This window comes from Rattus norvegicus, chromosome 2 (genome assembly GCF_021556685.1).
Source record: "Rattus norvegicus strain SHRSP/BbbUtx chromosome 2, alternate assembly SHRSP_T2T, whole genome shotgun sequence".
NCBI lineage: Eukaryota > Metazoa > Chordata > Mammalia > Rodentia > Muridae > Rattus > Rattus norvegicus.
Genome location: NC_141535.1, coordinates 140,184,687 through 140,212,498, shown reverse-complemented (window position 1 = coordinate 140,212,498; position 27,812 = coordinate 140,184,687). Strand labels below are relative to the sequence as shown.

The 27,812-nt window shown below is 46.7% G+C and overlaps 4 protein-coding genes across 55 annotated transcripts in view; 1 reads left to right on the top strand and 3 right to left on the bottom strand.

The window, feature by feature from the left end:
* Smad9 (SMAD family member 9) overlaps positions 1-445 on the bottom strand; it is a 50,439-nt gene extending 49,994 nt beyond the window's left edge. The window contains 1 exon segment of one of the 2 annotated variants that reach the window (NM_138872.2): positions 297-445. The gene's annotated coding sequence lies outside the window, so the exon portion shown is untranslated. 2 annotated transcript variants of the gene reach the window in all.
* A 5,268-nt stretch (positions 446-5,713) lies between these two features.
* Alg5 (ALG5, dolichyl-phosphate beta-glucosyltransferase) lies at positions 5,714-19,946 on the bottom strand. Of its 2 annotated transcripts, none has more exons than XM_087619368.1 (10): positions 19,619-19,946; positions 16,112-16,283; positions 15,771-15,817; positions 14,045-14,113; positions 13,243-13,335; positions 10,787-10,900; positions 10,356-10,415; positions 8,951-9,102; positions 7,009-7,094; positions 5,714-6,277 (listed from the first exon to the last, which is right to left on the bottom strand). In XM_087619368.1, the coding sequence occupies exons 1-10, from the start codon at positions 19,640-19,642 to the stop codon at positions 6,162-6,164; spliced, it is 933 nt and encodes a 310-aa protein (XP_087475494.1). In that variant the 5' UTR covers positions 19,643-19,946; the 3' UTR covers positions 5,714-6,161.
* A 49-nt stretch (positions 19,947-19,995) lies between these two features.
* Exosc8 (exosome component 8) lies at positions 19,996-26,539 on the top strand. The gene is made up of 11 exons (NM_001399221.1): positions 19,996-20,036; positions 20,703-20,739; positions 20,848-20,911; positions 21,244-21,317; positions 22,263-22,308; positions 22,929-23,034; positions 23,125-23,170; positions 23,971-24,067; positions 25,354-25,474; positions 25,934-26,040; positions 26,322-26,539. Exons 1-11 carry the CDS (start codon positions 20,020-20,022, stop codon positions 26,435-26,437), a joined length of 831 nt encoding a protein of 276 aa, NP_001386150.1. The 5' UTR covers positions 19,996-20,019; the 3' UTR covers positions 26,438-26,539.
* Positions 26,451-27,812, bottom strand: part of Supt20h (SPT20 homolog, SAGA complex component) — a 33,215-nt gene continuing 31,853 nt past the window's right edge. For 27 of the 50 annotated variants that reach the window (NR_172645.1, XR_015665434.1, XR_015665432.1 and 24 more), the window contains 2 exon segments: positions 26,451-26,884; positions 27,555-27,658. Coding sequence is in view for 37 of the 50 variants with exons in the window: in NM_001395599.1 (NP_001382528.1) it covers positions 26,747-26,884; positions 27,555-27,658 (242 nt within the window). In the remaining 13 variants the exon portion in view is untranslated. 50 annotated transcript variants of the gene reach the window in all.

Sequence of the window (27,812 nt, the reverse complement as noted above, 5' to 3'; positions counted from 1 at the left end):
CACTAGCCTCTCTCCTGTCACTCTCCCCAGCAAAGGGCTACTTCCCAGAGCTGAGCTCCAGGGCGACTGTCTCTAGGTGCAGGACAGTGTGCATCCTTCTGCACTCTGCCCACGCGCATCCCACATCCCTGCCCACGCCTCGGGCCACGCGTCCTGCAATGTATTCCAGGTGCCAGGATGCCGCGGAGCCCTCGCACACTACAGACACCACCCAGGCTCCATGGAGAGCCAAGCCCCACGCCCGAGGACCACAGGGGCTTCCCGAGTGCCCACGCCCGCGGCATGACAGCGCTTACCTGTCCGCGCAGTGCCACGCGTGCCCCCGCGCACTCCGGTTGTGCGGGTAGCTGCAGGGCCGGCCGGGCGGCGGCGGGACCGAGACAGCGGCTCCAGAGGCGTCAGTCAGGCTGGAGCCTCCTCCTCGGCCGCCCGCGTGAGTGCGCCGCGCTGGAAGGGCGCCAGGCGGCCGTGCGCGCAGCTCCAGCCAGGAGGGGCCAAGCGCCCTGGCCGCGCCACGCTCCCCGCCCCGCCGCGCATCCGCCTGCCCTGCACATAGTGCCAGCAGATAGCCTTCAGGGACAGAGGAGTCTCCAGGTTATCCCCAGAAGTGTCCTTCCCATCTGGACCAACTGCAGGCTGCAGAGGGAGGAGGGCTGTGCCCCCACCACCACCTCCCGGAGAGGCAGACAGGACCACCAACCGTGCCTGTCTCTTGAACCGCAGAGTCCTGGTCCCTGGAGGCCATGCTTACTGGCTGTCTGTTCCTCCGAGGCATGGCTTGCCCTGGCATCAGCCCAAGAACAGCTAAATGAACTGAGTGGCAGGCAGAGTTTCAAACTAGTCCTGTAATATGTAGGTTGTGATTTCTTACCCAGTGTATAATACACGCTACTCATGATATAGATACATCATGGACACAAGGAACCTTCCTGCCCGGTGGCCTGGCTGTCTCCTAGGTTGCCTGCCTCTGAAATGCCACTTGGAAAGTGGCACTGGTGTGCCAAGGGCCTTTGATTCCCCACCAGACTTTACAGGTCTTCCAATAGGAGGAAGAGGATGGTACAGGGCCACCTCAGTCAGCCCCAGAGCACAAACATCCTCCAGAGGCCAAGGCACCTTTGAAATGTAAATGAAAGTCCTTCAGTTGAACTTCTTTTCCTAATCCCCAAACCCCCACTTTCTGGAATTATTTTTGCATCATCATCCAAGTGTAGCCCAGGAGGGCCTTGCTTATAAAAACAGATCACACAAGTTTAAATGACACTTTAACTTCAGATTGAAAGTGTCTTTCTTCACCTGGCTCACATGCCCTGCTGCAACCGCCATTTTCCTTTTTTGGGATTGACCTGGGAGAGGAAGAAACCCCAGAAGAAATGCTGTCCAGTGGTGGGAACATGGAAAGCCATTGGCTGGATGAGGACTGTGCTTCGTGTGGGCTTTGAGGCAAGTAAACAAAATAGGTTCTCTGAATCGATGCCTTGTGGCTCAGGGATTTTTCCCTCCTCCTGAAATGATATTAAAGAGAGAAATGGTCCTCCGTTTCCTCCTTCCAGGAGAGCACAAAGCACTGGAGACTTCTGCTAGGCAGGCTCAGGCTTCTGCAGTGGGGTCTGCGAAGTCATAGAAGTCTCTTGGGGGTAGGAGTGGGAGAGGCCTGTGGGTGCACTCTGTCCTTCTGGACTTTACTCCCTAAAGGTTAGGGAGATAAAGCAGTAAGACCTGGTGGGATTCAAGAAAGAGCAAACACCAGCCCTGGGGACCAACACTCATGCTGACTGGTTTCTATTGACTGTTCTGGTTGTAAAAATTCTCATCTCTATCTTCTTCTGCTATTTTTTTTTTTGATCATCTAATAGAAACATAATTCTTTTCCACCAAAGCACTGTGTTGTAGAAATGCACAGGAAACCAGACAGTCAGCAGCTGTGATGTGGTGATAATTCCTTTATAATGTTGGCTAGAGACCTGAAAATCATTGCTAAGATCTCCATTTTCTGGGAGAATATACCTGTTGGGCAGACTGCGAACATCCTCACTGTCAGCTCCTCAGCCCACATCTGTTACATGCACAGTGCTGGTCTCAGAAGCACCCTGCAGATCTATGTATGAAACACCTGGGCTCCAGTGTGTGACACGGTTGGGAAGTGGTTTGTTAGAGAAGTTTAGCTTATGGGCAACATAGAACCGAAGAAGGATACAGGTACCCTGGCGCCTTCTCTGCATGGTCATGGAGTGACCACATCCTCCTTGGTCACATGCTCCTACCATGGGCCCAAACAGAGCCAAACCTCAGAGCCAAAATAAGCTTTCCTCTGCTTCGGTTGTCAGGGGTATTCTGTCACAGTGAAGGAAAGCTGACTCGAACTCAGCATGGTCATCCGTTGACATCAGGGAGGAGAGATGTTTCCGCCCTTGATCTGGGAGGGTGCAGTCCATCGCCATGGAAAAGCACTGTGCTGGAGTGTCCGAAGCAGGTGTAGCCGTGCAGCTGGGGCAGGAGGCAGCTGGTTTTACTGCCCTGGCAGGAAGATGAATGGCCTAGAATTCTCAGCCCCTCTGTACATCTGAGCTACATCCCATTCCTACGTACTTTCTGTTGCTGTGATAAAACAGACCCGACCCAACCTGAGGATGAACCTGTTTATTTTGTCTCACAGCTCACACGGTCTACCACGAAGGACAGTCAGGGAGGACCTGAAATAGAGGCCATAGAGCACGGTTGCTTACTGGTTCACTCCCCTTGGCGTGCTCAGCTTTCTCTATAACCCAGGATGACTACCTGCCCAGAGGAGGCACCGCCCACAGTGATCTGGGCCCTCCCACATCACAGATTAAGAAAATGCTCCGTGGACTTGCCAGCAGATCAATCTAATGGAAGCATTGTCAACCGAGGTTCTCTCTTAGATGATCAATCCTAGCTTGTGTCAAGTCGACTAAAAACAACAACAACAACACCTGACTGGCACTACCCAATACTGGGCAACCTGCTAGAGACCAGGTGTTTGAGCATGGGGCTATGGGGACAGTTCATAGTCAAACCAGAGCAGATGGACTGCGCCCCCTGCATTTCATCTGTAACTGTCCTAACTCTGTGCTTTTCCTGCCTTCCCCAGAACTTCAAAGTCATTTGCTCCATAACCATTCCCTGAGCACCTGGTACCTAGACCTTATGGACAAGGTCTCCATCTGATAGAAGTGCATATCCTTTAAGACCAGGCGTCACAGTAGGGAGAGGACATGGGGAGGATGTGACAGAGATGAAATCCCAGTGACCTTGGGAAGCAAGCACAGATCCTGTCCCATCCCCACCACTATAGGTGCAGCCTTGTAGGGCATTGAGACCATAAAGACTGTTTGGAATGCCTACGATATGTAGAACCGACTGGAGTTTTGAGACTAGAAACCTCACCTTTCACACTAGTTGCATACATAGGCTAAAGAATGTGCAGGAACTCTTCTCAGAGAAAAAGGAAGGGACTGAGATGAGGAAACAGAAGACGGTCTTGATTCAGCAATGAAGGGCAGACCAGGGTCTCCATTGCCAGCCCCTCAACACAGAGCTTACTGAGTGCTGCAAAAGCACCCTCTACTTCCCTCCGCACATCTTGCAAGGTTAAGTTATTAGTTTTGTCTTACAGCTGAAGATCCTGCGACACAGTTCAAACTGCAGTCAGCCTGAATCCAGACCCCAGGCAAGAAAGCAGCACACTTCCTGGCACTGCCGGAGTTCACATGGAACTGTAGAGTGTGTGAACAAAATGTGGCACCAGGTGTTCCCTAAGCAGGCAGGGGAGGCAGATGTGTCCTCACTTGTTTATCTGGGATATGTAGGGAGTGAGAACTCACACCCCTTCCACAGAGGACACAGCCTGTGAGAACGAAGGTATGTTTGCAAGAGATGGCATCTGAATTCTATGGAAAAAGCCCTTGCACAGAATCGACACCTGAGTTTCGTCCCTAGAGCCTACTCTAGAATTGTTCTCTAACCTCTGGGTGTGAGCTGGGCCACCAATGCTCTCAAACCCTCCACAAGTCATATACAGAGTCCTAGCCTTAATACCAGAGAGAGGGCTGAGGGTGTCATATGTGAACCCGATGAGGCTGTGACCCTATCAGAGCAATGCCAGAGAAAACTTACAGAACGAGACTTCTGTTTCTCATCTCTGGAGGGTGGGCGGTGTCTTGGTTAGGGTTTTATTGCTGTGAAGAGGCATCATGACCATGGCAACTTTTACAAAGGAAACATATTGGGGCTGGCTTACAGTTCAAATGTTTAGTCCACTGTTGTCATGGCAGCAATCAGACTAACGTGTTGCTGGAGAAGTTGCTGAGAGTTCTATATCTTGATCAGAAGGCAGCAGGAGACATGCTCCACACTGGGCATAGCTTGAGCATGGGAGACCTCAAAGCCCGGCCCCCACAGTGACACACTTCCTCCAAAAAGACCACACTCACTCCAACAAGGTTACACCTCCTAATAGTGCCACACTCTGTGGGCCAAGAATTCAAACTTTCCTATTCAAACCACCACATTCCATTTCCTAGCCCCCAAGGGCTTTTAGGCATAACATAATGCAAAATGCTTTTAGTGCAACTTCAAAAGTTCCCATAGTCTATCACAGTCTCAGCAGTGTTTAAAAGTTCAAAGTCTCTTCTGAAATTTATGCAATCTCTTAACTGTAATCCCCTATAATATTAAAATCAAAACCAGATCACATACTTCCAACATACAATGTACAGGATATACATTATGGTTCCAGAACAGGGAAGGGAGCACAGTTAGGAAATGCTGAACCAAGGCAAGACCAAAAACCAGTTGGGCCAATTACAAACTCTGCATCTCCATGTCTGATGTCAAAATGGTCTTCAGATCTCCAACTCCTTTCCGCTTCGTTGACTGCACCACACTTCCTTCTCTTCGGCTGATTCCACTTCCCTGTGAAAGACGTGTGGTATCCCACAGTTCTCGTATCTTTAACCTCTTGGATCTCCAAGGCAATCCAGGTTTCACCTTCAGTCTCTCACAATGGCTTCTGTGGGCCTCCATGCAGGCCAACCCACCACACACCTGGCCTTGGCGCCTTTCCTTAGTCACAGAGGGAGATTCCATAACTGCTTTCTTCTAGCCTGACTTCAACGCCAGAACCACATGCTGAAACTACCAAGTTCTGCTGCTTGCTGGGGCCTGAACATGGCCCCCTTGATCAATTACATTTTCACCAGCTTTCTGTTTTTCATGGTTTCCTTCATTGCCTAAGCTCCGCTGTCCTGGATCTTTCTCTGGAGACCAGGCTGACCTGCTACATGCATTCCTGTCTCCCCAGTGCTGGGATTTGAAGTTGTGTATCACCATGCCTGGACCTAAACTGTTCTCAGTTTCTCTACGATGTCAGAAATATCTTAATTCTGTTCTATTATTTTTTTATAATTTTACTGGTCTTTACAGTATCTCAAATTCTGGTATTAAGTAAATATACTTATCATTCCTGAAAAACTACTTTTTAAATAAAGGGTTGAGATACAGCTTAGGAACAGTCTTGTCTGGATTGCCAAGAATGTTTGATGCCAACAATGAAAAGTAAAGGGAAAAAGATGGAGAGCAAACATTTTCCGAAGAGCATAAATCCCAAAGGGGAAGGAAGGCTGTGGGGTGGGATGGCACAGCACGACAGGCAAAGTTAGGAGACGAACGGAACAACAGGGAAGCAGACGCCTTCAGCACAGACGCATTCACGCCTTTATTACACTTTCTTAGCATTCCAAGTCACAAATAAGGTCTCTGACAACAGGCAAACCTGTATTTAAACTCATAGCGTCTTCTTCTTTAAATAACTGTTACTGTAGGGTTGTGATTTAATCACGGTTGTAAAAATTGTGCAGGTATCTTTAAAAAAATTGCTTCTGTCTTTGGTCTCCAAGTGTCCATCTCAGAACATTAAGTGACAGGAGCCAACATAGACTGCTAAATAAAAGAAAAATCTAACATGACACAAATATTTTTTAAAAAAGACATCACGTGATTTCCTCGTAGCTGTTAATTCTTAATAACATACGAAGGCAGATAGGGAGAACAGGTCCATCGAAGTTTTATTGGAAACCTTGATTTCAAGTAAGATTGCATGACACTGTCGGTTAAAAATGTAGTCCAGTCCTACCAGCAAACTAACTCACTTTCCTTGTTTGCTCAAGCCTCCAAGCACCGGTCAGATACCGAAGTCGGATAAAAAGCAGGTCTTTGCCCATTTGTAGCCAGCTCCAAAATGGAACTAACTTAGAACCTGCAATTAAAAATAAAGTAAATTAAACTGGGAGAAATGTACAGTAGTTTAGAGCTGTAACCTAAATGTCAGGTTGGGGCTGGGGCTGGGGCTGGGGCTGGGGCTGGGCCTGGCTGGAGCTGAAAAGTAGAGCAGTTTTCTACACGTGTGGATGCTGGGCGTGCACACACTCACATTAGCAAGTGGTTGCGTGTGCTGGGAGAGTCACTGACCTTTGTGAGCATCTAGCATTTTAAACATTTAACTTTTTTTTTTTCCTTTTTTTCGGAGCTGGGGACCGAACCCATGGCCTTGCGTTTGCTAGGCAAGCGCTCTACCACTGAGCTAAATCCCCAACCCCAACTTTTTTAAATTATAAAACTGAAGTTCCTCTCAAACAAAGTCAAGCCTGTCAGGGTGAAGGGCCGCAGGTGACTCTCCAGTGTGAAAGTCTCAGGGAGAAGGGATTGCACATGGACAGTGAACTAGGAACAGAGTGGCAGGCAGCTCCATCTGCACGGCGTAGCTCCACACGGTACTTTGTCAGTACTCAGCCTCAGGACCTGTCTACTGGAAATTTGGGTCAGGAGGAGGCCCACTGCAGACTCAAAGAAGAGTCTGGAAAAACAGCAGGAGGGAATCTACTGGAACACAGGCGGCTTGGATGAAGGAGAGAGGTGAACGCAAGCCAGCAGACTCAGACAACAGCTCTGCCCTGTTAAGCACCAGCTGTAAATAAAGACTACACTCACCCTCAATTTCTGTCCAGTTGACAGCAACTTCTGCTATTGGGATTTGAAGAAACTGTGCTATGTATAGCAGTTCTACATCAAATGCCCTGAAATAGAAAATATATTGATATTTATTTTCAAAAGGACAAGTGGGGGCACCAACCAGGGCAGGTTTTGAGGCTTCCCAGACATATGCAAAGTTTATGTAGAACAGAAGGCCAGACTCACAGAGGGTCAAACTGACGCTGAGTGGACCTGCAGCTTCAGGGAGAACAAGGTGTTCAGTGTGTGGTCCTGTAACATCTAAGTGAGAAGTGCTGACCCTCAGCCACAGTTCAGAAACCCTCAGATCAAACAGGCCTTGTGTGCTCAGACAGACTGCGAGGTCTCTGCCTCACCCACCTCACGACACAGAGCAAAGGGCGCTCTGCTCACTTACATCTGCTTCTCCCTCTCTCCTCTCAGTCAGGGACCCTGGTTTCTTTTCTGATTCAGGGTTCCTGTCCCCTCCTTGTGCTGTCTGGAACACCCACACAGGGTGGGTCCTGACAGCTATGGAAGCCTAGCCTGGAAGGCTCTGGTTGTGACAGGAATACCGACAGGAGTTACTCTGTCCCAAAATACCTGGTTACAGCTATGCCCAGCTTGGATACCTTCTTTCACCCAGAACTAGATCTGTAGATCCACCATGTTCACCACGAAAACAAAACCAGGTGGCAAGAGCCAAGGAGACTTGGCCACAGCCAGGGTCAGCCTTTGGGAATTGAGAGCAACAGTGCACAGTGCAGGACCCAGTGGACAGACACCTGTACCCGAAGACTACCTACTTTATACTTCAACTATGTTAATCTAGGAAACAAAGATTGTAAAATACACATAGGCAGACACACACACACACACACACACACACACACACACACACACACACACACATTTTAACTTTGAAGCTACAGTGTAAGAGAATTTTTTTGTAGTTTACATGACCTCATGAACTTCTAGAGAAGATGACAGACCTTTGAAAACAGATACACCAAAGTGACAGAGACATCAAACATGGGCACAAATTACAAAATTATGCAGCTACCCACCAGAAACAAGTTACCCAGAACTTGTGACTAGCATTCAGGAGGACCCTTTCAGCAGTGTTTGCCGGGCACTGACAATACACCACGCACTACGTGTAGTAGAACAGATTAGTGAGTTAAGTCAGGATGGATTCCTTCTCTTCCAGAGTGTCCCAGCACATCCCCAAAGCTAGAGATGAAGTCCAGGGCCTCACGCATTACAAGAACTCTTCCGATTAAGTGACATTCCAAAGCTTCAAGAGCACATGCTTGAAGGAGAGAAACCTGACTAAGGAATGGCCCAAGGGAGAGAGACCCACAGGGTGATGCCAGTGTGGCAGTGCATGGTCGGGGAGGGGAGCAGACGCAGCAGTCACCACTGAAGGTGATGGAAGCCACTGCAGGGTTTGCAGCAGAGGGGTGGGTGAGGTCACAAAGACCCTGGGGCTGCACGGAGGTGGTGGAGAGGAGAGCAACTCACAGGCTGGCCATGGGCACACGCAGGGGTCGAGTCAATGTCAGAGCTAGTGCAGGAGGCAGGAATGACATGTGTATGACGTAAGAGGGACAGGATGGGGAAGATGAAGTAACCACAGGGACCTCTTCTAAGAAAAGGCTGTGGATGGAGCAGATGGGGCTGGGGCTGAAAGACATAGGCAGAGTCAATGGGCAGGGTTTGAAGGAAGACAGGGAGGGTGACCACAGGAGACTCTGGGAAGGGAGTGTGAGAGGGGAAGGAGGATAAGGAGACAGGGTGTACGCTAGCCTGTGCTTAGATGAACATGTAACAGCCGTGTCAACCTGGCTCCATCTGGATACTCATCGGGCATCGACAAGCCTGCATCTAGTAGTTTGGATGCCCACTAGGGAGGCAACATACCTTCCAGTCACAAACCTACCATCGTTCAATGTGCAGAGACGAGAAGGTGCGGGCCGCTGCTTCTCGGGTCAGTAGTTTGAATCCGCACTGTGTGTCCCTGATTCCTTTGACACAGAGGAACCACACCAGGAAATGGAATCCGTACATAAGAAGGGTCCGGAAGTAAGAACGCTAAAACAGGGGCAGAGGAGGAATGATTGACCATTCCTGGAGACACTGAGGACAGCACTGAAAACACGCTGCTGGCCTGGCGCACCCATAGTGCGGATGGCATAGGGCTCAAGGCACTTCAACAGGATGTCCTTCCAAAGCAGAGCACTGGGGCCTGAGAGCACAAGGTCAGGACCGGAGCGGATGAGCACTTCGGTCGTCTGGTTTTAAATCATCGTCATCAGACCACGGTGACGATGAGTCCTGGCTCCTAAGCTGATCTGCAAGATGCCCTGAGTAAACTACAGCAGCTGTCTCCTCAGCTATAGAAGGCGCCTACCCTTCAGTCATGAGGAGAGGAGAACACAATTATGCCAAAGCTGTTGGCCACGAGGAACAGGAACTCAGCAACAGTTGTATGGAGAAGGCTGAGGGCGAGGAGATCAGAGTCGGAGCCCTCCTCACTGCTGCCACTCTCAACACCAGCCATGCTCTGATGCAGACGGGGTGGGAAACCTCGTCTTGAGATACTGTGGGAAGCTTACACTGCCTTCTCAGTGCCTTCCACATAAAATACCTCTGGTAAACCCTGGGGGTTTAACTAAACTCCCAAAAGAATGATTACACTAAAGAAAGGGGCCAGACAGACATGGAAAGGTAGCAAAGCCACAGGTGATAAACAGGACCTGCGAACTGCTGTGCTTGAGCAGTGCCACTGTGATCTACAGACGGGCAGCCTCCACCCAGAGGCTTTGGAGATTTGTGTCTTTCTAAAAGGGACAGTCACGAGCCTGACAATCTTCAGCTAAGTATTTTCCTTACAGACATAAAACAAGAAACATTTACTAAACTCAAAATATACTTTGAATGGAACCTATCACAAAAGCCTGGAACCAGGAATGTTTCAGGGTTTGGGCTTTTTTTTTTTTTTTTTTCTGAGTTTGGAATATTTACTTACAATTTTGGAAAATACTTTTTTGTTGTTGTTGTTAAAAAACAAGCATGGTTTAGAAAAGTCTGCCATGATGGAACAATACTCTGTGTCTTAAACACAATCTAAGAGCCCTTCCTGAGGGGGAAGTCTCTACTAGCCCTGTGCACACTTAAAGAAACTAACTCTGAAATGTGCTCATCTTTCATAAACTCCAATGAGGTTGAAAGGAAGCTCATCCTTGAGAGAAAACACGGGGACCCATTTCTTGTCATGTGTATGTGTTAGTAAAGAGAGATTAAACGTCAACAGGCTGTTGCACATGGCTCAGGGAAAGCCTTACCTGAGCAATCGATTCTTTCTCTAGATGAGCTCGAGACCCACATGCAATAGCCATTTGTTCCTGAGGAAAGAGCAACAATGTCGTTCTCTTTAATATTCAAGTATCACGTATAAATACACCTATTTTGTTGTAAACATCTCAACTTCATAAATACTTAGAGAAAATAAGACTGTATTTATAAAGTTTACTGAGAGGTTCAGAATATGCATAGTTGGGAGACAGCTAGTCACACTAAGAGGACTCTGCTGGGCTTGGCTAGACACACGGAGGCGGAGGCAGTGGGTCTCTGTGAGCTCAAGGCCAGCCTGCTCTACATAGAGAGACCTTACATAGAGCAAGAAGGAAGGAAGTTGACCTCTAGGTAGGTTCTGACAGTTTGCTCTCGAGCCCTGCACTCCTGACTACCACTCAGTGCATGTTCTTATACTCACAGGCCATGGCTGTAGATCACTCAGCCCCTTCTCTAGTTTCTCAACATCTGGAAACTTTGTGGCTCCATCAGCATCTGCCATGAGGATCTTCTCTCCTCGGGAACTGAACACACCCTGTATTCAAAAATTCCAGGTGAAAGAAAATTGCTTAGAATTATGTTCAAATTCAATGGCATTTCAGTCCATTCTGTTCAAGGATATCCAAGATGGCAGAAGGAGGCCAAAGTTCATTGCTAAGAGAATAAGATGTCCTGACACGTATCTACTGTCCATTTCACTGTTGCAGAAGTTTTACAAGATCCTCTTCCTAAGCTGATGCCCATCACACTGTTCTATGTGCCCCGTGTTATGTAGTCATGCTGCTCACATGACTTCAGAGGCGACTTGAGCAACGCATAAAAGAACCTGTCCTCCTCAGGCAAGCAGAAGTAGCACACATGCTCTGCGCATCTGTCACCCCACTCAGGCGGTAGAAGCAGAGGATTCCGAGTCAGAAGCCTCACAGTCTTGTGACGTGCAGGGTGAGAAGCCAGTTTTCTATATTACAGCACAGGGGAGGTGGAGCTAACATCAGATCCCACACTTGTTTCTGTCTGTTACAGTGCCCAACACGTGTTGACATTGGGTATGGTTGTCAGTGGGAACCATACTGTACGTGCATGTTTTACAAGGACATAAACTGAGGATGAACTCCGACCTCTGTTGTGCCAGAGTGAGCAGCACAGCAGCTGACAGCACCGGCGCTGACTGCACCAGAGCTCCTCTGCACGTGCACACAATGCTATCACCAGTCCTCTCCTTGAGCCAGCCTCCTCAGTAGGTCTCCATCTCCCTCAGACCCACCTCCTTCCATTGACTCGTGGCATCTCCCATGCATCTTCCCCTATTTTGTGCTGTCTCTACCACAGTACAAATGAACTAAACCTCATTCGATACACTGGCTGTCAGCTGATGACTTTCCTCAAGTCTTACTCTTGGTTAAGTCTAAAGGCACTGAGGGAGCACTGTGAGGAGTAAGGAGAACAAGAGGGGACAGTGTGTGTGTGTGTGTGTGGGGGGGAGTGGACTCATGAATTATCATCTCCATGTATGAAAATGTCTAATGAAACACATGATTTTCTACTACATGTGCTATTGATTTTTAAAAAGATTTAATTTTATGTGTAGGAGTGTTTTGCCTATATGTATGGATATGCACCATGTACATCTAGTGCCTGCAGAGGCCACAAGAGGTGCTGGATCCCTTGGAACTGGAGTTACAGATGGTTATGATTCCAAACCTGGGACCTCTGCAAGAGCAGCCAGTGCTCTTACCTGCGGGACCAGGTTAAATGTTATATTTAACTATGAATGAATGAATGAATGAATGAATGAATGAATGAATGAATGAATGAATGAATGAATGCATGCTCCGTCCCAAGGCTTGAGATCTGATCTTACTCGCCCTCACTGTCCTCCTGTGGCAGACACTGTGAGTCACCTGCCGGAGTACCTCACATAACTTCTAAAGGTTTCCTACTTTCACAAAGAACCCTGATCTTGTCAAGGATGAGAATGTTAAAAGTTATCAACAAGCACAGTGACACAAGCTTGTAATCTCAGCACTTGGGAGGCAGTGCTGAGGCAGAAGGATTGCTCTGAGTCAAGGCCAGCCTGAGTTTCAGAGCAAGCCACTAACTACAATAACACAACAACAATAAAACAGGAAAGAAAAAGGTAAGCCAAAAACAAGGGAACTAGCCCTCCTTCCCCCTAGGAACTGTCCTGGCCCCCGAGATGTGAGGGAGTTACCAGGTAGGGTTCTGGGAAGGTACATCATTTCCCGGCATGTATAGAACGTGGAGGTGAGTCACTCTGTGTTCAGGAGGAAAAAGAGAGGTGAGAGTTGAGGGCCTCTGCTGACAACTGGGGAGATAAGCAAGAGTCCTTACCACTATGGCATTCACGGAGTGATATCTGGATTTCTTTTATGTGCATTGCTTTGTTTGTTTTTCAGTTTAATTTGTTTTCTCTCTGACAGGCCTTAGCTGAAAACAACTCCTCTGGCCTAGGCCTTATGGGCGCCTCACGGGAGCCTCTCCCCAGGCTACACCAGCTTCCCTGCACCCGTGCTGATACCTCCTGATATGCAGCGCACCACATCAGCAGACTGGGATTCACCTAAGTTCATGCTACCAGGCTCTGCGGCTCCTTCACGTGGGAAAGCTCAACACATGAGAGCATGCTGTCCTGCTGTGAGCTCAGTTGCTCTAGCCCCAGCAAGGACAACATGAAACTTAGCACAAACATGACCGCTTTCCGAGTCATCTCGACTGTTATATACAGAGTATGAGGCTTAGATTTTATAGTTATTAAAGGTGTCGACAACTTGAAATACTGCCATTTGATATGTGGCATCATGGGCCGAAAGGTTATTAAAGTGCCTTTATATTTTAAACAGAAATGTTAATTATTACCATCCTAACAGCACCACCTTTCCCGCGGTTCTGCACCAGCGTTATCACTCGTACTTTGTCACTTCCGTATTTCTGGCAGTATTTTAAAGCGACCTGTCGATGACATAAAAGTCAGAATACAGTTAGCTTGGAGAACTGGTGTCAGAGGTATGGGTTATCCTGATGTGATCAGAACATGTTACATGCGTGTACTAAAATACACTGTGCCCGCTAAACATGCACAATCACTATCTGTCAGTTAAGATACACATACTCAAATATACACAGAAGGTGAGCAATAGTTCAGATCCCACAAGTCACACAGACCGGGCCGCCACTTTCAGCCCACCCTTCTGAGACCGGAGTCTTAATGGGAATTATGTAGTTTATGTTGGTCTTTGGCATTTCCATAGGGGACTGTCTTGACTGCTGACAATGGAAAGCAGGGCCCACTGTGGGTGGTACCATTCTCTAGGCCAGTCCCTGAATGGTGTATGACTAAAGAAAGTTAGCAAGTAAGCAGGCATTATGGGTGCATTTGTTTCTCTCTGCTGTTGATTGTGGATATGATGTGACCAGCTGACTCCCACCTCTATGATTTCCCTACAGTGATAAAATGGAACCTGTGAACCCGTGAGCCAAATAAACCCCTTCTCCCATGCTTTTTTAGGTTAGGGCACTTTACTTGCAACAGAAGTGAAAATGGGGCGGAAAGCAATGATCCCAGCCTTGGGTTCCTCCAGCAAGTGGAAACAAGTCACGTGGACTAAACGACTCCAGGTTTTCTATCAACCAGCCGCTCTAAAAGCTCACACGCATTTACCTTTGACGTCTGGTCTTCGCTACCATCGTCAACCACTATCACCTCATAAGTGAACGTGCGGTCGTGTTTCTGCAAGAAGCAAAAGTCACAAGCCGTAATCTGGCAAAACCACCATAGAGAACTTGTAAGTAGTTTTTAATTGTCTTTCGTCTTTGTGTGGGCATGCATACATGTATGGGGGAGGGGGAACAGCCGTGGTGCACACATGGAGGTCAGAGGGCAGCCTGTAGGAGATTGTTTCTGAGGAAAGGTTGGTCTCTGGCCTCCAACTGCACCAACTGCTATGCAGGGTCACAGGGATCAACTTAAGTGGACAGGTTAGGCAGGAGGGGCCCTTACCCAGTGAGCTACCTTGCCTACCTGTAAAACTGTAATTAAAAAACCACATTTTTCTCTCAAATTTATTATTACTATGACTACTATTATTATTACTATTATTATTACGTGAGTGTGTATGTGTGCGCGAGCGTGTGTGCATGTGCCCATGCATGGAGGTCAGAGGACAACTTGCGGGAGTCGGTTCTCTCCTTGCACTGTGGGTTCTTAGGAATTGTGTGCAGGTCATCAGGCTTGCATAGCAAGCTCCTTTACCAGCTGAGACAGCTTGTTAGCCCCCCAAAACTTGTAATTTAAGCAACAGATGCTAGACTGTCTAGGGACAAATACAAACAGTAGTACAGAACCACATGAAATCAAAAGGCTCAGAAGGAGCAGGACACATGGTTGGTAGAATAGAAGCTGGGCTGCACGACACTGATGGGGAGCTTCGTGTTCAGTGCCCTTCTCTGCCTTGTACCACATGCGTGGTAGCAGCAGCATGCATCTGTGATGCTAAGGAAGGCTGGGAAAGAGAAACATGTATGAGAGGGAAGTCTGTAGGCCTGAGGTCAGAGGAAGGTTCGGCATGGCTACACCACTCTGCAGCCTTATAGGAGGAGCTCAGTTCACTTCTGGCTTACTTAAGTTCTAAGCCTTCTCTGCCTCAAAACTCAAAGCAGAGTAAAATCAAAACAAGGAGTTTTCTAGACAGAGAGACAGAAAGAGACCCAGCTATACAGCCCACTTCATCTCTAACTATTCGTAGACATCTCTAAGGAGAGGTGTACTACTGTGCTTCTGAGTATAAACAGTGCAAACATTTAAAAAGCATAGAGGGCTGGATATGTAGCTCCCGTAGTGTGCCCACCTAACATGAACGAGTGCCTGCACGTATGTTTAGATATAAACAAACCCAATAAAAGTGATTGTTTCTGAGGAAAGGCAGTACTAAAATATTTTATTTTTATAGAATTAGTTTATGATTTAAAATGTTTTAAGACTGTGATTTTGTGTCACTTAATCAATGTGAATTCATCTGAGAAACAAAGTTTTACAGACTACACTATAAAGCCTCCAATGGTTCTCTCTCTGACTACATACGCCTATCTTTAAAGACATCGCAGAAATAAGTCTGCACACATTCACTGGCATGTAATCGATACGTCACCAAGCAAGAGAGAATTAAAAGTTGGGGGAGAGGACATGAGAGAAACTCCAGCTCCCTGGTTTGTCTGTTGCCTGAGGGAGCACACTGCATGCTGGGCCTGCTTGCTGACAGCCAGCAGCCTGCGGAGCCACAAGTGGCCCAGGGATGAGCAATGACTCCCACGGAGCCTAGATTGGGGTCTATCACTGGTGTCCTGCCGTCGTTTTGACTGGAGACATGACATTGAGAGAAATTTGATACCTGTCTCTTTTCTAGGTAGTTCAGGGCTTCATCCATCATCACAGGCACTAAACAGAAAAATGATTTAGAGATTACTTTTGAAAAGGAGCTAGCTAGCCCCAGCACACTCCGCTTACACAGGGGAAAGGTGCCTGTGGATATCATGCAGCAGCAGGCCACTGTTTCCGGGAGTCTCTGGCCCTCATCAGGTCAGAACTCCTCCAAGAACTTTAATCCTGCCATCTCCATTCCCCTCTTCCCAGTCACAGATCCAACTCTGCCCTCCTCAGGGAGGGCAGGCACTGCACACCCCCTCCTCTTCCCAAATGGCCCATTAGCAAACAGACTCAAATAGAGCTTACACCGTTTTTCTTCATTGTAGGAAGGCACAACAACGGACAGCTGTTTTGTGGGCGAGTCCCAGATGCTGGGTAGAGCTTCCTTCTGGCCTCTGGCATTGAGGAAGAATTTCTCTTCCTCATGTCGGTGACATGGCGGCATTTTTGTAGCGGTTATGAATGCCACAATGGAAACCTAAAGGCAGAGTGAGAAACAGCTGACAGTGTTCTAATGTTTGTTGTTCTAAAACACTACTGTTTGCAGAATTTGGGGCAGGGGAATATATAGTCTCAGGTCTGGTTCTTTTACAGCTCTGGAGGTGATTCTGCTGCTACCTGGCAGACAGCCCCTCATGGACTGACTGATGACTGTCCTTGTCCCCGCTGGTGACTCCCTAAATGTTTCAGGAGGCCTTGCTTCCACTTTCCACTCCTTGGGTCTCTGCTATGCCAGATCTAAGAGTCAGCCGACCCTTACAAATGAACAAGGTACCACTACCTGCCTGGGGCATGTATGTGAGAGGACAAATCTATATGGCAGCTGTACCATGGAAGGACTCAACCCACAGCAGCAACCATAATGCTTAAGAAATGTATTCCGATTCTTTTCCTTAATTTGAATTGAGAACACAGCATCTTCTGAGTAACATATAAGACTTGTAGGCTCCTGGGGCTGGAGAGACAGGTCAGCTGTTAACAGCACTGGCTGTTCTTACAGCAGACTCAGGTTTGGTTCCCAGCACCACATGGCTGCTCACAACCATCCATAACCCGGGTGGCAAGGAATCTGGCACCCTTTTCTGGCCTCTGGGCACTCGAGACATGCACACATTGCATATACATACATACATCACTCATGCCCAGAAAAATAAAAATAAATACTAAGAAACAAATTCATGGGTGCCTTTTCCATGCACTTGGGAAGCTGGCTTTGGAAATAAGCCATAATTTATGTCACCATTTTCACTGGTCAACTTTGTTTCAAAATGAGCTATACAGGTGTGTAATTCTACTCGTAGTGCTTTGATGACTCTCTTTATGTGTGTACGGGGGAGCACGACAGCAGCCACACCGGAAATGAAAGACTATGAAGGCTCAGTGGTTGAGAGCAATAGCTGCTCTAGCAGAGGACCCGCTTCAGCTCTCTGTACCCAAACTATCAGCTCACAACTCTGTTTGAAAGTGCAGCTCCAGGAAACCCAATGTCTCCAGATTCTGAGCACATTGTGACTGTCTCACACCAGGAGAGGGCATCAGGTCCCATTACAGATGGTTGTGAGCCACCATGTGATTGCTGGGATTTGAACTCAGAACCTTTGGAAGAGCAGTCAGGGCTCTTAACCACTGAGCCATCTCTCCGGCCATGTCTCCAGATTCTGATCTCATGTGCGTACACACACACACACTTAAAAAAATAATAAAAATAAAAAGGTGGTCTGGAGGTGTTCTCTACTGTCCAGATTGTGATTTCTGAATTCAGTTTTCCAGACAGCAATCAACACTTCTAAGAAAACAATTAATCGGGCTGCAGAGATGGCTCAGCGGTTAAGAGCACCCAGAGGTACTTCCAGAGGTCCTGAGTTCAATTCCCAGCAACCACATGGTGGCTCACAACCATCTGTAAAGAGATCCGATGCCCTCTTCTGGTGTGTCTGAAGACAGCTACAGTGTACTTATATATAATAAATGAATAAATCTTAAAAAAAAAAGAAAACAATTAATCCAGATCTGGGGTGGGAAGGCGTACGTCAACACAGCATATCATACAGAAAGCAAAGTCCATCTGTACCCACAAGGGCTGCATCAAAGGGGACAGGTGTGTGTGTGTGGGTCACCTGAAGGTGCTTTTCCACCTATGAGAAAGAAACTGCAGCATCAAAAAAGGAATCACTGTAATGAATGAAAACAGAAAAATGTAAGTCTGTAACATTGCAAAAAAAATGAAAGCTGGCCACCCTTTTACGATGTCAGGGAAACATCTCATCATCTTAAAAACCTGTACTTCTGCTGTTTCAGGTGACTGGGTACCTGAGGACTTTTCATTTAAAAAAACCAAAACACCCCAAAGTCCATCAAAAAGTCACACACGTGCACTTAAATCTCCAGATGCCACAAGAAATTTGGAGGACAAGTTAAAGAGGATGTGGAAGGTCGCTGTGAAATCCATTCCGGCAAACTCGAGAGTATTTAAACTGACAGGGTAATTGGAACCACAGAAATAACAGGTTTTAAAGGCAGTTGGAATCACCATATTGCAGTAGCTTAAAAAGGAGGTTCTGATAGAAATAAATGCAGATGATTTAGACACGAAATACTATTTGGAATTGTTTTTAAATTATTTTAAAAAGTGGGACACGGTGGAAAGAATGCCAGCAGGTGGCTAGAAAGCAGGTTTCAAGGTGCAACGCACTGCACAGCAAATAGTAAATTAAAGGATACCTCTCCAAGCTCAAGCCAGTGGGATCTAGTACAGTCCACACAACCTCAGGTGCATGTAGTCATCTAAATCTGATAAGGGATTCAACGTAAGGTTGCCATGACCTGGACGTTGCCAACAAAGTTCTGATTTGTTCCAAGCCTTTAAAGAAGGTATTTTAGTAAAGGAGGGCGCTTGACTCACCCAGACACACAGCAACAGTCATCTGGCTACACCATTCCAAGACTGTGCGTGTACATAATATGGCAAAGTGGCAGAGGCCTTCCTGACCACCTGTCTAGCCATCTAGTCCCAATACAAGAAAGTTTTTCAAAATCAGCTTTCTGAGTTACAGGCTCCTTTTCAAACTATGTGGCAGAGTTCAGTTGGCAAGTAAGTCCTCTTCTACAAATCAACGGGGTGGGATCTGCTACGTTTCTATAGGAATGGCAAAGAAAACGCTAAGGTGCCTGATTCTGGAGAAACAAACAAACAAACAAACAACAGAAACAAAAACCAACAACTGGCCAAAATTAATAGAAAGGGATCTGGGCCTGTCTTTTGTTCACCCATAGTCTCTGTCTCTAGCCTTATAGATCTACTGCTCTCTTTCCAGTTGCAGTACGTACGGGAGGCCCAAGAATAAGGCTGGGGAGTGTGGTGGGATGTGACAGGCGGGGGTTCGGTGGCAGGAGCCCCGAGAAGCTGGGCAGAGGCTCTGGGCACCCAGATAAGGTTCCAAAGGGGGAAATAAAGGTTCAAGGATTTCAGGGAATCTGAGGCCAAGGGGGCCAAGCACGAGAGGGAAGCGCGGAGGGGACACCCGGAGCACGGGACTCCACCACGGTCTCACCAGAATGAGCGCGGCAGCCGCCAGCGCCACGCCGAGCCCCACCAGCTGCAGTAGCAGCGAAGCCATCCCGCAGCTCCACACTTGCGGAAGCGGCGTGCGGCGCAGCGCCCCGCCCCATCCCGACCCGCAGGAGAGGCCGGACTGGCCCGCGCCCGCCGCCCGCAGCGCCCCCGCGCGGCTCCGCTGAGGATTGCAGACCGGTCCCCGAGTGTGGGGAGGAAAGCACTAGATCTGTGCGAACTGACGAAGCTACGGGCCTCACCCACACGCCGCGCAGTGCTGCCATCTAAGGATGCCCGGCGCCGTGGAGTGTTTTAGAGTCACCCCTTTCCATTTCGCGCGTCTGCGTGTGTGTAAGGATGTTTGTGCACGAGCGCGCACGCCCGTGGGGACCCGGGCGTGGGACCCCGGGGGTTGGCGTTGCAGGCGGTTGTGAACAGTATCGACCCCGGCTCTTCCCCACAGGCCTGATTCTAACTAGGTACGAGCGGGACGCTCCGGGTGGCAGGAGCTGGTGTTGATGCCCCGTGCGCCGGAGAACAGCAGCCTCCGGCAGCACTTGTTTAACCCAGGATTCCAAACAGTGCTCTGGGCTGGAGCCACGCCTACCAAGGGGAGGGCGCAGGCGCAGAGGGCTGCGCAGGCGCAGTGCGAGCAGGAAAAATGGCGGCCGGGTTCAAGTGAGTGGTAGCGCGCGCAAAAGAGGCCCTGGTGCGGGTGTTGCGCGTGTTGGCGGACTGGGAATCCTGAGGGCTGCGGGAGGGCTCTGCCCATTGAGGCGCTGAGGGACAGCACATCCAGGACGACCCTGACCTCTTAACCGAGCGCCACGCCGCTCTCAACGCAGTGCCGCCTTCGGAAGGGACTGAAACCTTTGGGGGCGCTCTGATTAGACCCAAAGCTGCCCGCCCACTCGTGCAAACCTTAAACTCGTGTCTGCGAGTGCGTGCACTTATACCTGCTGTAACTTTTGGCCGCGTGTAGTTGATGTGGACAAACGGAGCTCCCGTAATTGTAAAAATACACTCTTCCGTGGTAAATTTGTAGACACTGGCAAATGCGGCTTACGGAGTGAAGTCACGCTAAGTTCCCCGCTTCAGAGCAAACGTGATGTGACTGACACCCAGGATAACCCTCTTCTAAGTGTGCCAAGGGCCTCCATTCCTTTTGGCACAGTTAAGGTCGCCGCTGAAAACTGGTTGCTACTATATGGCTTTTGTAAATATGGTTAACACAGTTTCAAAAGCCCGAACTTGTCGGGATTGGTGTCTCAACCACCACACTCTTAAATTCTGGGTTTACGCTTTAGGATGCACTGACTCAGACACATTTTAAACATGTTTCAGAACTGTGGAACCGCTGGAGTATTACAGGAGATTTCTGGTGAGTAGAGGTGATTTCGTACTTTAGAGCATGTGTTTTCTGCAGCCTAAGAAATATATTTATGTATTATATAATACATAAATAATCTGCTTCCTCATAAACATTTAGAAAGAAAACTGCCGTCCAGATGGAAGAGAACTTGGTGAATTCAGAACCACAACTGTCAACATAGGTGAGGATAAGCTTCATTTCAGTTGGGTGGGACAGCCCCCACCTTTATTTATCCTTGGTGCCAAATAGTTTCCCGCCAGCTCTGCTATGTCTAAGACATTTGGTGTTAAGAGATTTTTATCATCACACCAACCTTGTAGTTGATCCAAACGTTAGTTCAGATTTGGAGACAGAAGGGAAAAATTAAGAACGTTAAGTAGTAATACGGCCTGAACTTGTCGAGACAACTGAAAGATTTAAACTACTTTGTAGGAGGCTTTGTGCTTATTTTCTTCTTTTTTTTCTTTAATTCTTTTTTTTTTTCTTAAATAAATATGGTGTTTACCTTTCCAGGTTCGATCAGTACAGCGGATGGCTCTGCTCTAGTGAAGCTGGGGAACACCACAGTCATTTGTGGAGTTAAAGCAGTAGGTTTCCTGTATGGCTGTAAGCGTCGGAATTCCAAATTAGCCTCATGCTTAGGAGTGGCTCTTAATCGGGCTGATATTTAGAATGATATTCCATCAAGTTTGTTTTTTTAAACATGTGCGCATCATTAATTCTTTATAAGGCAAATAATCAAACCTGAATCCTCACTACTGCATACTGAAGATTTTGGCAATGTTGTTTTTGAAATTGAGATTGTTTTGTGATCCCATTTAGCCACTGATAGATTTTAATCGTCAGTCACACAGGAGTAGTGAGTGTCTGCTGACCTTTTTAGGTGTTCTACAGATTTACCAATCTCTGCCCCTACGTAGAAGGTAGGCAGAGTCTAATGACAAAAGCTGCGCTTTCTCATGTTACCCTGAGCAACTCTCCTCGTTTAGGTTTGTGGTTAAGCTGAAGTGATAAGGATCAGAGCTCATACTCTTTGCCAGGTTTCTATCTGAGACTTACTGGCACTGTCTCACTTGGGCGCCCCTGGGAGTAGGCAGGTACTGCTTATCTGTCCGTGTGTCAGCAGAGAAATATGAAAGATAAGTAACTCGCCCAGTCTCTCAGTCTGTTGTGTGGATCTGCAGGCACTGGGCTAGTTATTGCTATATTCCTCACTTCTGGCCACTACTAACTCCTTGGCCTGGTTGTGTATCACTTGGGGATTAAATTCAGATTTCAGCTGCTGAACAAGTCACAAAGAGTGGGCATAATCCCACCGATCCTGGTTGATGAGCAGCAGAGTTTGATTATACTGTCCTTTAACCCCCCCTGGGAGCCATTGGGAAGGCAGTGCCAGCATCCTTAGGGCCCCTGCCAGATGCTCAACGTAATCTAACTGGCTGAAGTGGTCTTTGGTACAGCCTCTGTGAATGGCCAGAATATCATCGTGTTGAGTGGCTTCTCTCACTGGAATATATTATTTGCTTTTGTAGGAATTTGCAGCACCACCAGTAGATGCCCCTGATAGAGGATATGTCGGTGAGTTAAATAGTCTTAAAATTTTAACAAATAATCGAGTAAGTTGAAAGCTAACTTGTGATGAAATAGATAGCAGTTCCCAGTGCTCAGAAATAGAACGCCCCCACCCCTCACCCACAAAGCTTTGTGCTTATGAGAAGATAGCAGAGGGGACATCACATGAACTTCACTTCCAACCCTGTGTGGACAGTTTTTATTTACATACTCGGTTGCCCTAATTCAAGGAAGCATCATTGCAGATTAAAATCCTGCCTGCACTCTATTTAAAGTACTGGACAATATTTTTGGTCTTGGATTATCTTTTCCATAAAGTGGGAAGCAACATTTAAATCTTTAATAGTTGGATGTGAGCAGAGGACTTTCCTACTACAGACTGAGGTATCTGAGGGAAGAAACTCAAGAAACTATGAAGCCTGTGGTTGTTTTTAAGCACTGTGCAAAACATTAAGTGTAATATTTTCCTCTGAGCTTGGCAATCTGAGAAGACTAATTCTAACACTGCCATGTTTAACACCTGAAGAGTCTACCCGTGGCTAATCCCCTGTACTGTGAAGCAGTTCCTTTACCAGTTGCCCCAGCTGTGGGTAAAGTTGAGTTCACAGCTGCAGTGTCTCTTTCAGTCCCTAATGTGGACCTACCACCGCTGTGTTCATCGAGGTTTCGGACTGGACCTCCTGGAGAAGAGGCTCAAGTAACCAGCCAGTTCATTGCAGATGTCATTGAGAAGTAAGACTGTTAGGATAAAAGTTTAACCACCGTTCGTTATCATGTGTGTTTTGCCTTCACATTTATTGTGTTCTTTATCATTAAATCAAGCTCACAGATAATTAAGAAAGAGGACTTATGCATTTCTCCAGGGAAGGTAAGAACAGATTCTCAAGTGGCTGTGTGGTCTAATGTGGTTGTGGGAATTAATCAACCTTAAACCCTGAGATTTTAGAGTTTAGAAGGAATTCTGTAGAAGTTCATTTTACTCTGTATTGGTCTAAATTAACAATTGTGTCATAAATCTTTTCCAGCTGGGTTTTATTTAGTTTAATGAGATAGTCACACTGTGTACCCAGCTGGTCTTTTACCTCCTCCTTCCCAGCCTCCCAAATGCTGGGATTACAGGTGTGTGCCATCCTGTCCAGTTATCAGATAGCATGTCTGGGGAGCTAAGTTTTCTTTCTCTCCCTCTCCCGCCCCCACCCCTCTGTTGCTAGTAAAAAAAAAAAAAAAAAAAAAAAAAAAAAAAATGCTTTTATCCTTTACAGCAGATCAGGTTTTGCTTACGCTGATATTTATGGATAGCACATAGTATGTTCCTACATTGGTTTCCCTTGCAGATTTATAGGGCTATTACTAGAAAATCTTTGTTACACAGTAGGGAGCAGATATTATAGCTAACATAGCAGCAAGAATAAAACTTCCTCTTTGCACCTCTGGCTCTATTCAGGGGTGTAGTCAGGTCTGTCTCTTGTAGATTTGCTAGTCAAAGCCCAGCTTTCCTAACCTGACCTGACCACTTTGACTTCCTACTTAAAGGTTTAAGGAAAAAAAGAGATCTTAGACTTTCAAGACTAGTTTTCTCTAACCAATGGTTCTGTAATTCTTCAATTAATTGAGGAAAAAGCACTATGGTGTTATCAGGTCTAATTTCTTCTGTGTCAATTATTTTAGCTTGCTTGGGTTCTATACTGTGACCTTATTTGCCTAGACTACGATGGGAACATTTTGGATGCCTGCACATTTGCTTTGTTAGCAGCTTTAAAGAATGGTAAGCAACCTTAATAAAGACTATTTTCCTCCAAATAGAGTCCAGCTGGTCCTTACCTACTCTTCCCCTCCCAAATGCTGGGGTTACAGGTGTGTGCCATCCTGTCTGGGAGCTGGAGTGAACTCGGAAGTGGCTGTGTGGTCCAACATGGTAGAATTTAAAGGTTTTTATGGACGTCTTGTATCATTCACGATATTTGAATTGTGAGACAGAGTATGCCATAGCCCAGGGCGCCCTTGAACTTTTGATCCTTCTGTCTCAACAATATTACCAGCATTTGGGAGGCTAAGCATGAACTGCCTTGCCCAGGTTATTTTCCCAAGTTAGTCAGCTCTACAGGGTTTTCTAAAAATGTACTTCTGGGTTTTATATTCTTTTAGATCTATAGCCTCCTAGATTGACTCTCTACCCCAGTAGTCACTGGGGCAGGAGTCCTTCCCAGAATCCACTAACTCGATAGTACTTTGACTGTAATCCAGGTGGTTCATGCAGACTGGCCACAGATATCGCCTCTGATAGTGGTGCTTCCTGGTAAGGCCCAGGCCACTTGATAGGACTTAGCATTTCACTTGTGAGCATTCTGCTCATTCTACATTGTTGACTTGATGATAAAACTAAGCCAGGCATGGCTGTGCATGCTCGTAATCACTACATGGGACGAGAGGAAGATGGCAGCTTTGAGGCCAGTTAGACTACAGAACAGGGTCCAGCTAATTCAGAGTGGAAGATAGTTACTAGTGATATGTGTATCCATCCAGTCTGCTTGCTTCCTCTGTAACAGTGCCAAAGAGCAGCTCTTACTGCTTCAAGAGTGTGGGTGAGCAAATGAGTGTTATGAAATAGGAGACACTTCAAGACTACACACCTTCAATCCCAGCACTCAGGAAGCAGAGGCAGGTTCTTTGAGGCAGTTTGGTTTATAGCATGAGTTCCAGAGTTCCAGGACAGCCCAGGAGCCCAGGAGGACACAGAGAAGACCCGTCTCAGGGAAAATAAAACAAGGCAAAAGTCGGCTTGGCTGGATCATAAGATACTCTGTAAAGCGGTTTTCCTCTTCATATTCACCTCAATTGTTATGACATACGTAACAAAACTCCTGAATCTAGGGGAGTAGCACACAACTCTTATCCCAGAGTGAATCTGGAAGCCAGATGGACTACACAGTGAGATCCTGTCAAAGCAGTCAGTAGTTGTTATGGCTAAGCTACACTGAGGGAAAGTTAAGAAAGCATAGAAACGAAGCTGTACATCAGACCCACTTTACATGTGTTCTTACCTTTCTCCAGTACAGTTGCCTGAAGTTACTATAAATGAAGAAACTGCTTTAGCGGAAGTCAATTTAAAGAAGAAAAGTTATTTGAATGTTAGAGCAAACCCAGTTGCTACTTCATTTGCTGTGTTTGATGAGTAAGTTAATCCAATGTAACGTTCTGGGTTCTAAGTTAAGGCCTTGGTATTTAGCTGTCTTCACGAGAACAAGCTGTCCCCAGGCCCTAAATTGCGATTTGAGCCGTGCCCTGCAGTTCCTTTGGTCAGACCTTCCACGCATAGACATCCTGATGTATAGGACAACTTGTGCTCACCTTACTTGCCCCTAGGTTTCCTTATGCCTTTTTCCAGGTGGTGAGGGGGAATCTTTGGGGCTCCAGCATTTGCTGAGGAACTTAAGCTATTTTATTCCCAAATTGAAGAGAAAGGTATTTACAAGTATAGGACTGCTGGGCGCTGCTTCTGCTCTGGCTTCCTCCAGTCCTAAATTAGCTCTTCCAGACCCAGGCCAGAGCAGGCATGCCTTTTGGTACTGTTTGAAATTAGTCAGTTGCTAGAACTGATGCCTACTCCCCGCACCACACTTTTTTAATGTAGCACTTTGCTGATAGTCGATCCTACCGGGGAGGAGGAGCACCTGTCCACAGGAACCTTAACCGTAGTAATGGACGAGGAAGGCAAGCTGTGCTGTCTTCACAAGCCAGGTATGTGCTTTCCACTGCGTTTAAAACACTGTCCGGTACTGAGTGCAGTGCGGGGTGTTTGACTGTTTAGCTAAATAAAGTTTATGGACTTCTCTGCTGTTTTAAGTGTTGTGTATCGTTCTTAAAATTAGGACGTCTGTCCTCTGTAGGTCTTCCTAATAAAACTAACCCACATTCTTGAGTCCACAGCAATTTAGATGGTTTGATTTAAAAACAAAAATACCCCATTTGCCATGATTTTCAATTTTCATAAAACACCGAACATTGGCTTGACTTTTCAGGTGGGAGTGGGCTGACTGGAGCTAAACTTCAGGACTGCATGAGTCGAGCAGTAACGAGACACAAAGAAGTGAGCAAACTACTGGATGAAGTAATTCAGAGCATGAAACACAAATGAACAGACGCCACGATTGTAAAACAGCTGTAAAAATTGTATTTGTTACACTGTGCACAGGCCTTTTATACTAAATAAATACCTAATTACATTCTTTGAAAGATATGTCTAGTACTTCTTACGTTATTTCTGTAATTGGTATGTACAGGAAAACATTGAACCATGTTTCCATGTAAGAATCACAGGGTTTTGCTTCTATATAAAGTGTGCACATATATCAATGTAAAATACTGACATCTTGGGGGAAATGAAGTAGAAATACAATTCTTTTCATTCAGTGGTCTTGTTTTATAAAAAAGAGAAAACAATTGCTCAGAATTTTGGAGTGGTTGGCATGCCTCTCTTCACTTTACTCTTTGACTGGCTGCCTGCCTGCCGGTGACGATGGAGCTGGGCTGTTTGTGCGGCGGCTGCTGCCATAGCCATTTGATGCTGCAAGAATCGCAACTGCTGCAAAGGGAGGGAAAGATCACGTTACGCTAGGTGCATGGGTGGAGTTGTTTCCCCAGGAGAAATGAGAACAGCCAGAGAAGGAGAAGGCAGGGTAACCAAGGGGACTGCCTGCCCAAACCAGGGCAGAGCAGGAGCCTGCTAAGGGCTTAGAGATTACATTATCCGTTACGTAGCCCTGGCAGTCCACACTGCAGTAATGCAGCAACTTCAATTACCATTTTGTTACAGTAATTCATAGCAAAATAAAGCCAACACTCAGTTGATCACAGTATGCAGACATCCTTTCCTAAAATAGTAGGAATATTTTTCTAAACATGTATGACATTTACTAACAGTAATACTTCCACAGTACAGAATTATAAAGTTAATTGGCACTTAAAACTCTCAAAATACAATGCACATTAAAAGGATGTGTGTGGAATGTGCCACCAAGACCTTAAGAAAGGATTTAAAATATAATTGTTATAAAATACACTTAGTGCTCCAAGTTGACTGGCATTTAACATGTCAGACGTCTAAATAAAATTGACTAGGTTACTGACCAATTGCTTCAGCCTTAACAGACAGGCAGTATAGAAACAGTATAGAGACAGCCCTATAGAAAGGCAGTGTACAGTACTTTTGGAGCCCAGTGTCTTAATTAACCAGAGTGAAGCTGCTGGATTACTTGTAGCTGCTGCTGCTGCTGCTGAAAGGCAGAGGAGAGCTGGAGTCTCTGCTGAGGAAGGGTTTGCTCTGGTCTGTTCTCGGCAGAGCCAAGCTGAGACAACACTACAGAGGGAGAAGGGGAAAGCAGGCCAGTCAAAAAGTTTGAAGGCAACCAAAGCTAGAAAAGGACAACACAGAAAATGAAAAACTAGAAGCAGTATAATTAACCTTAAGTATCAAATCTTAAAGATTTCAGAATAAATCTAGTCTACTAATT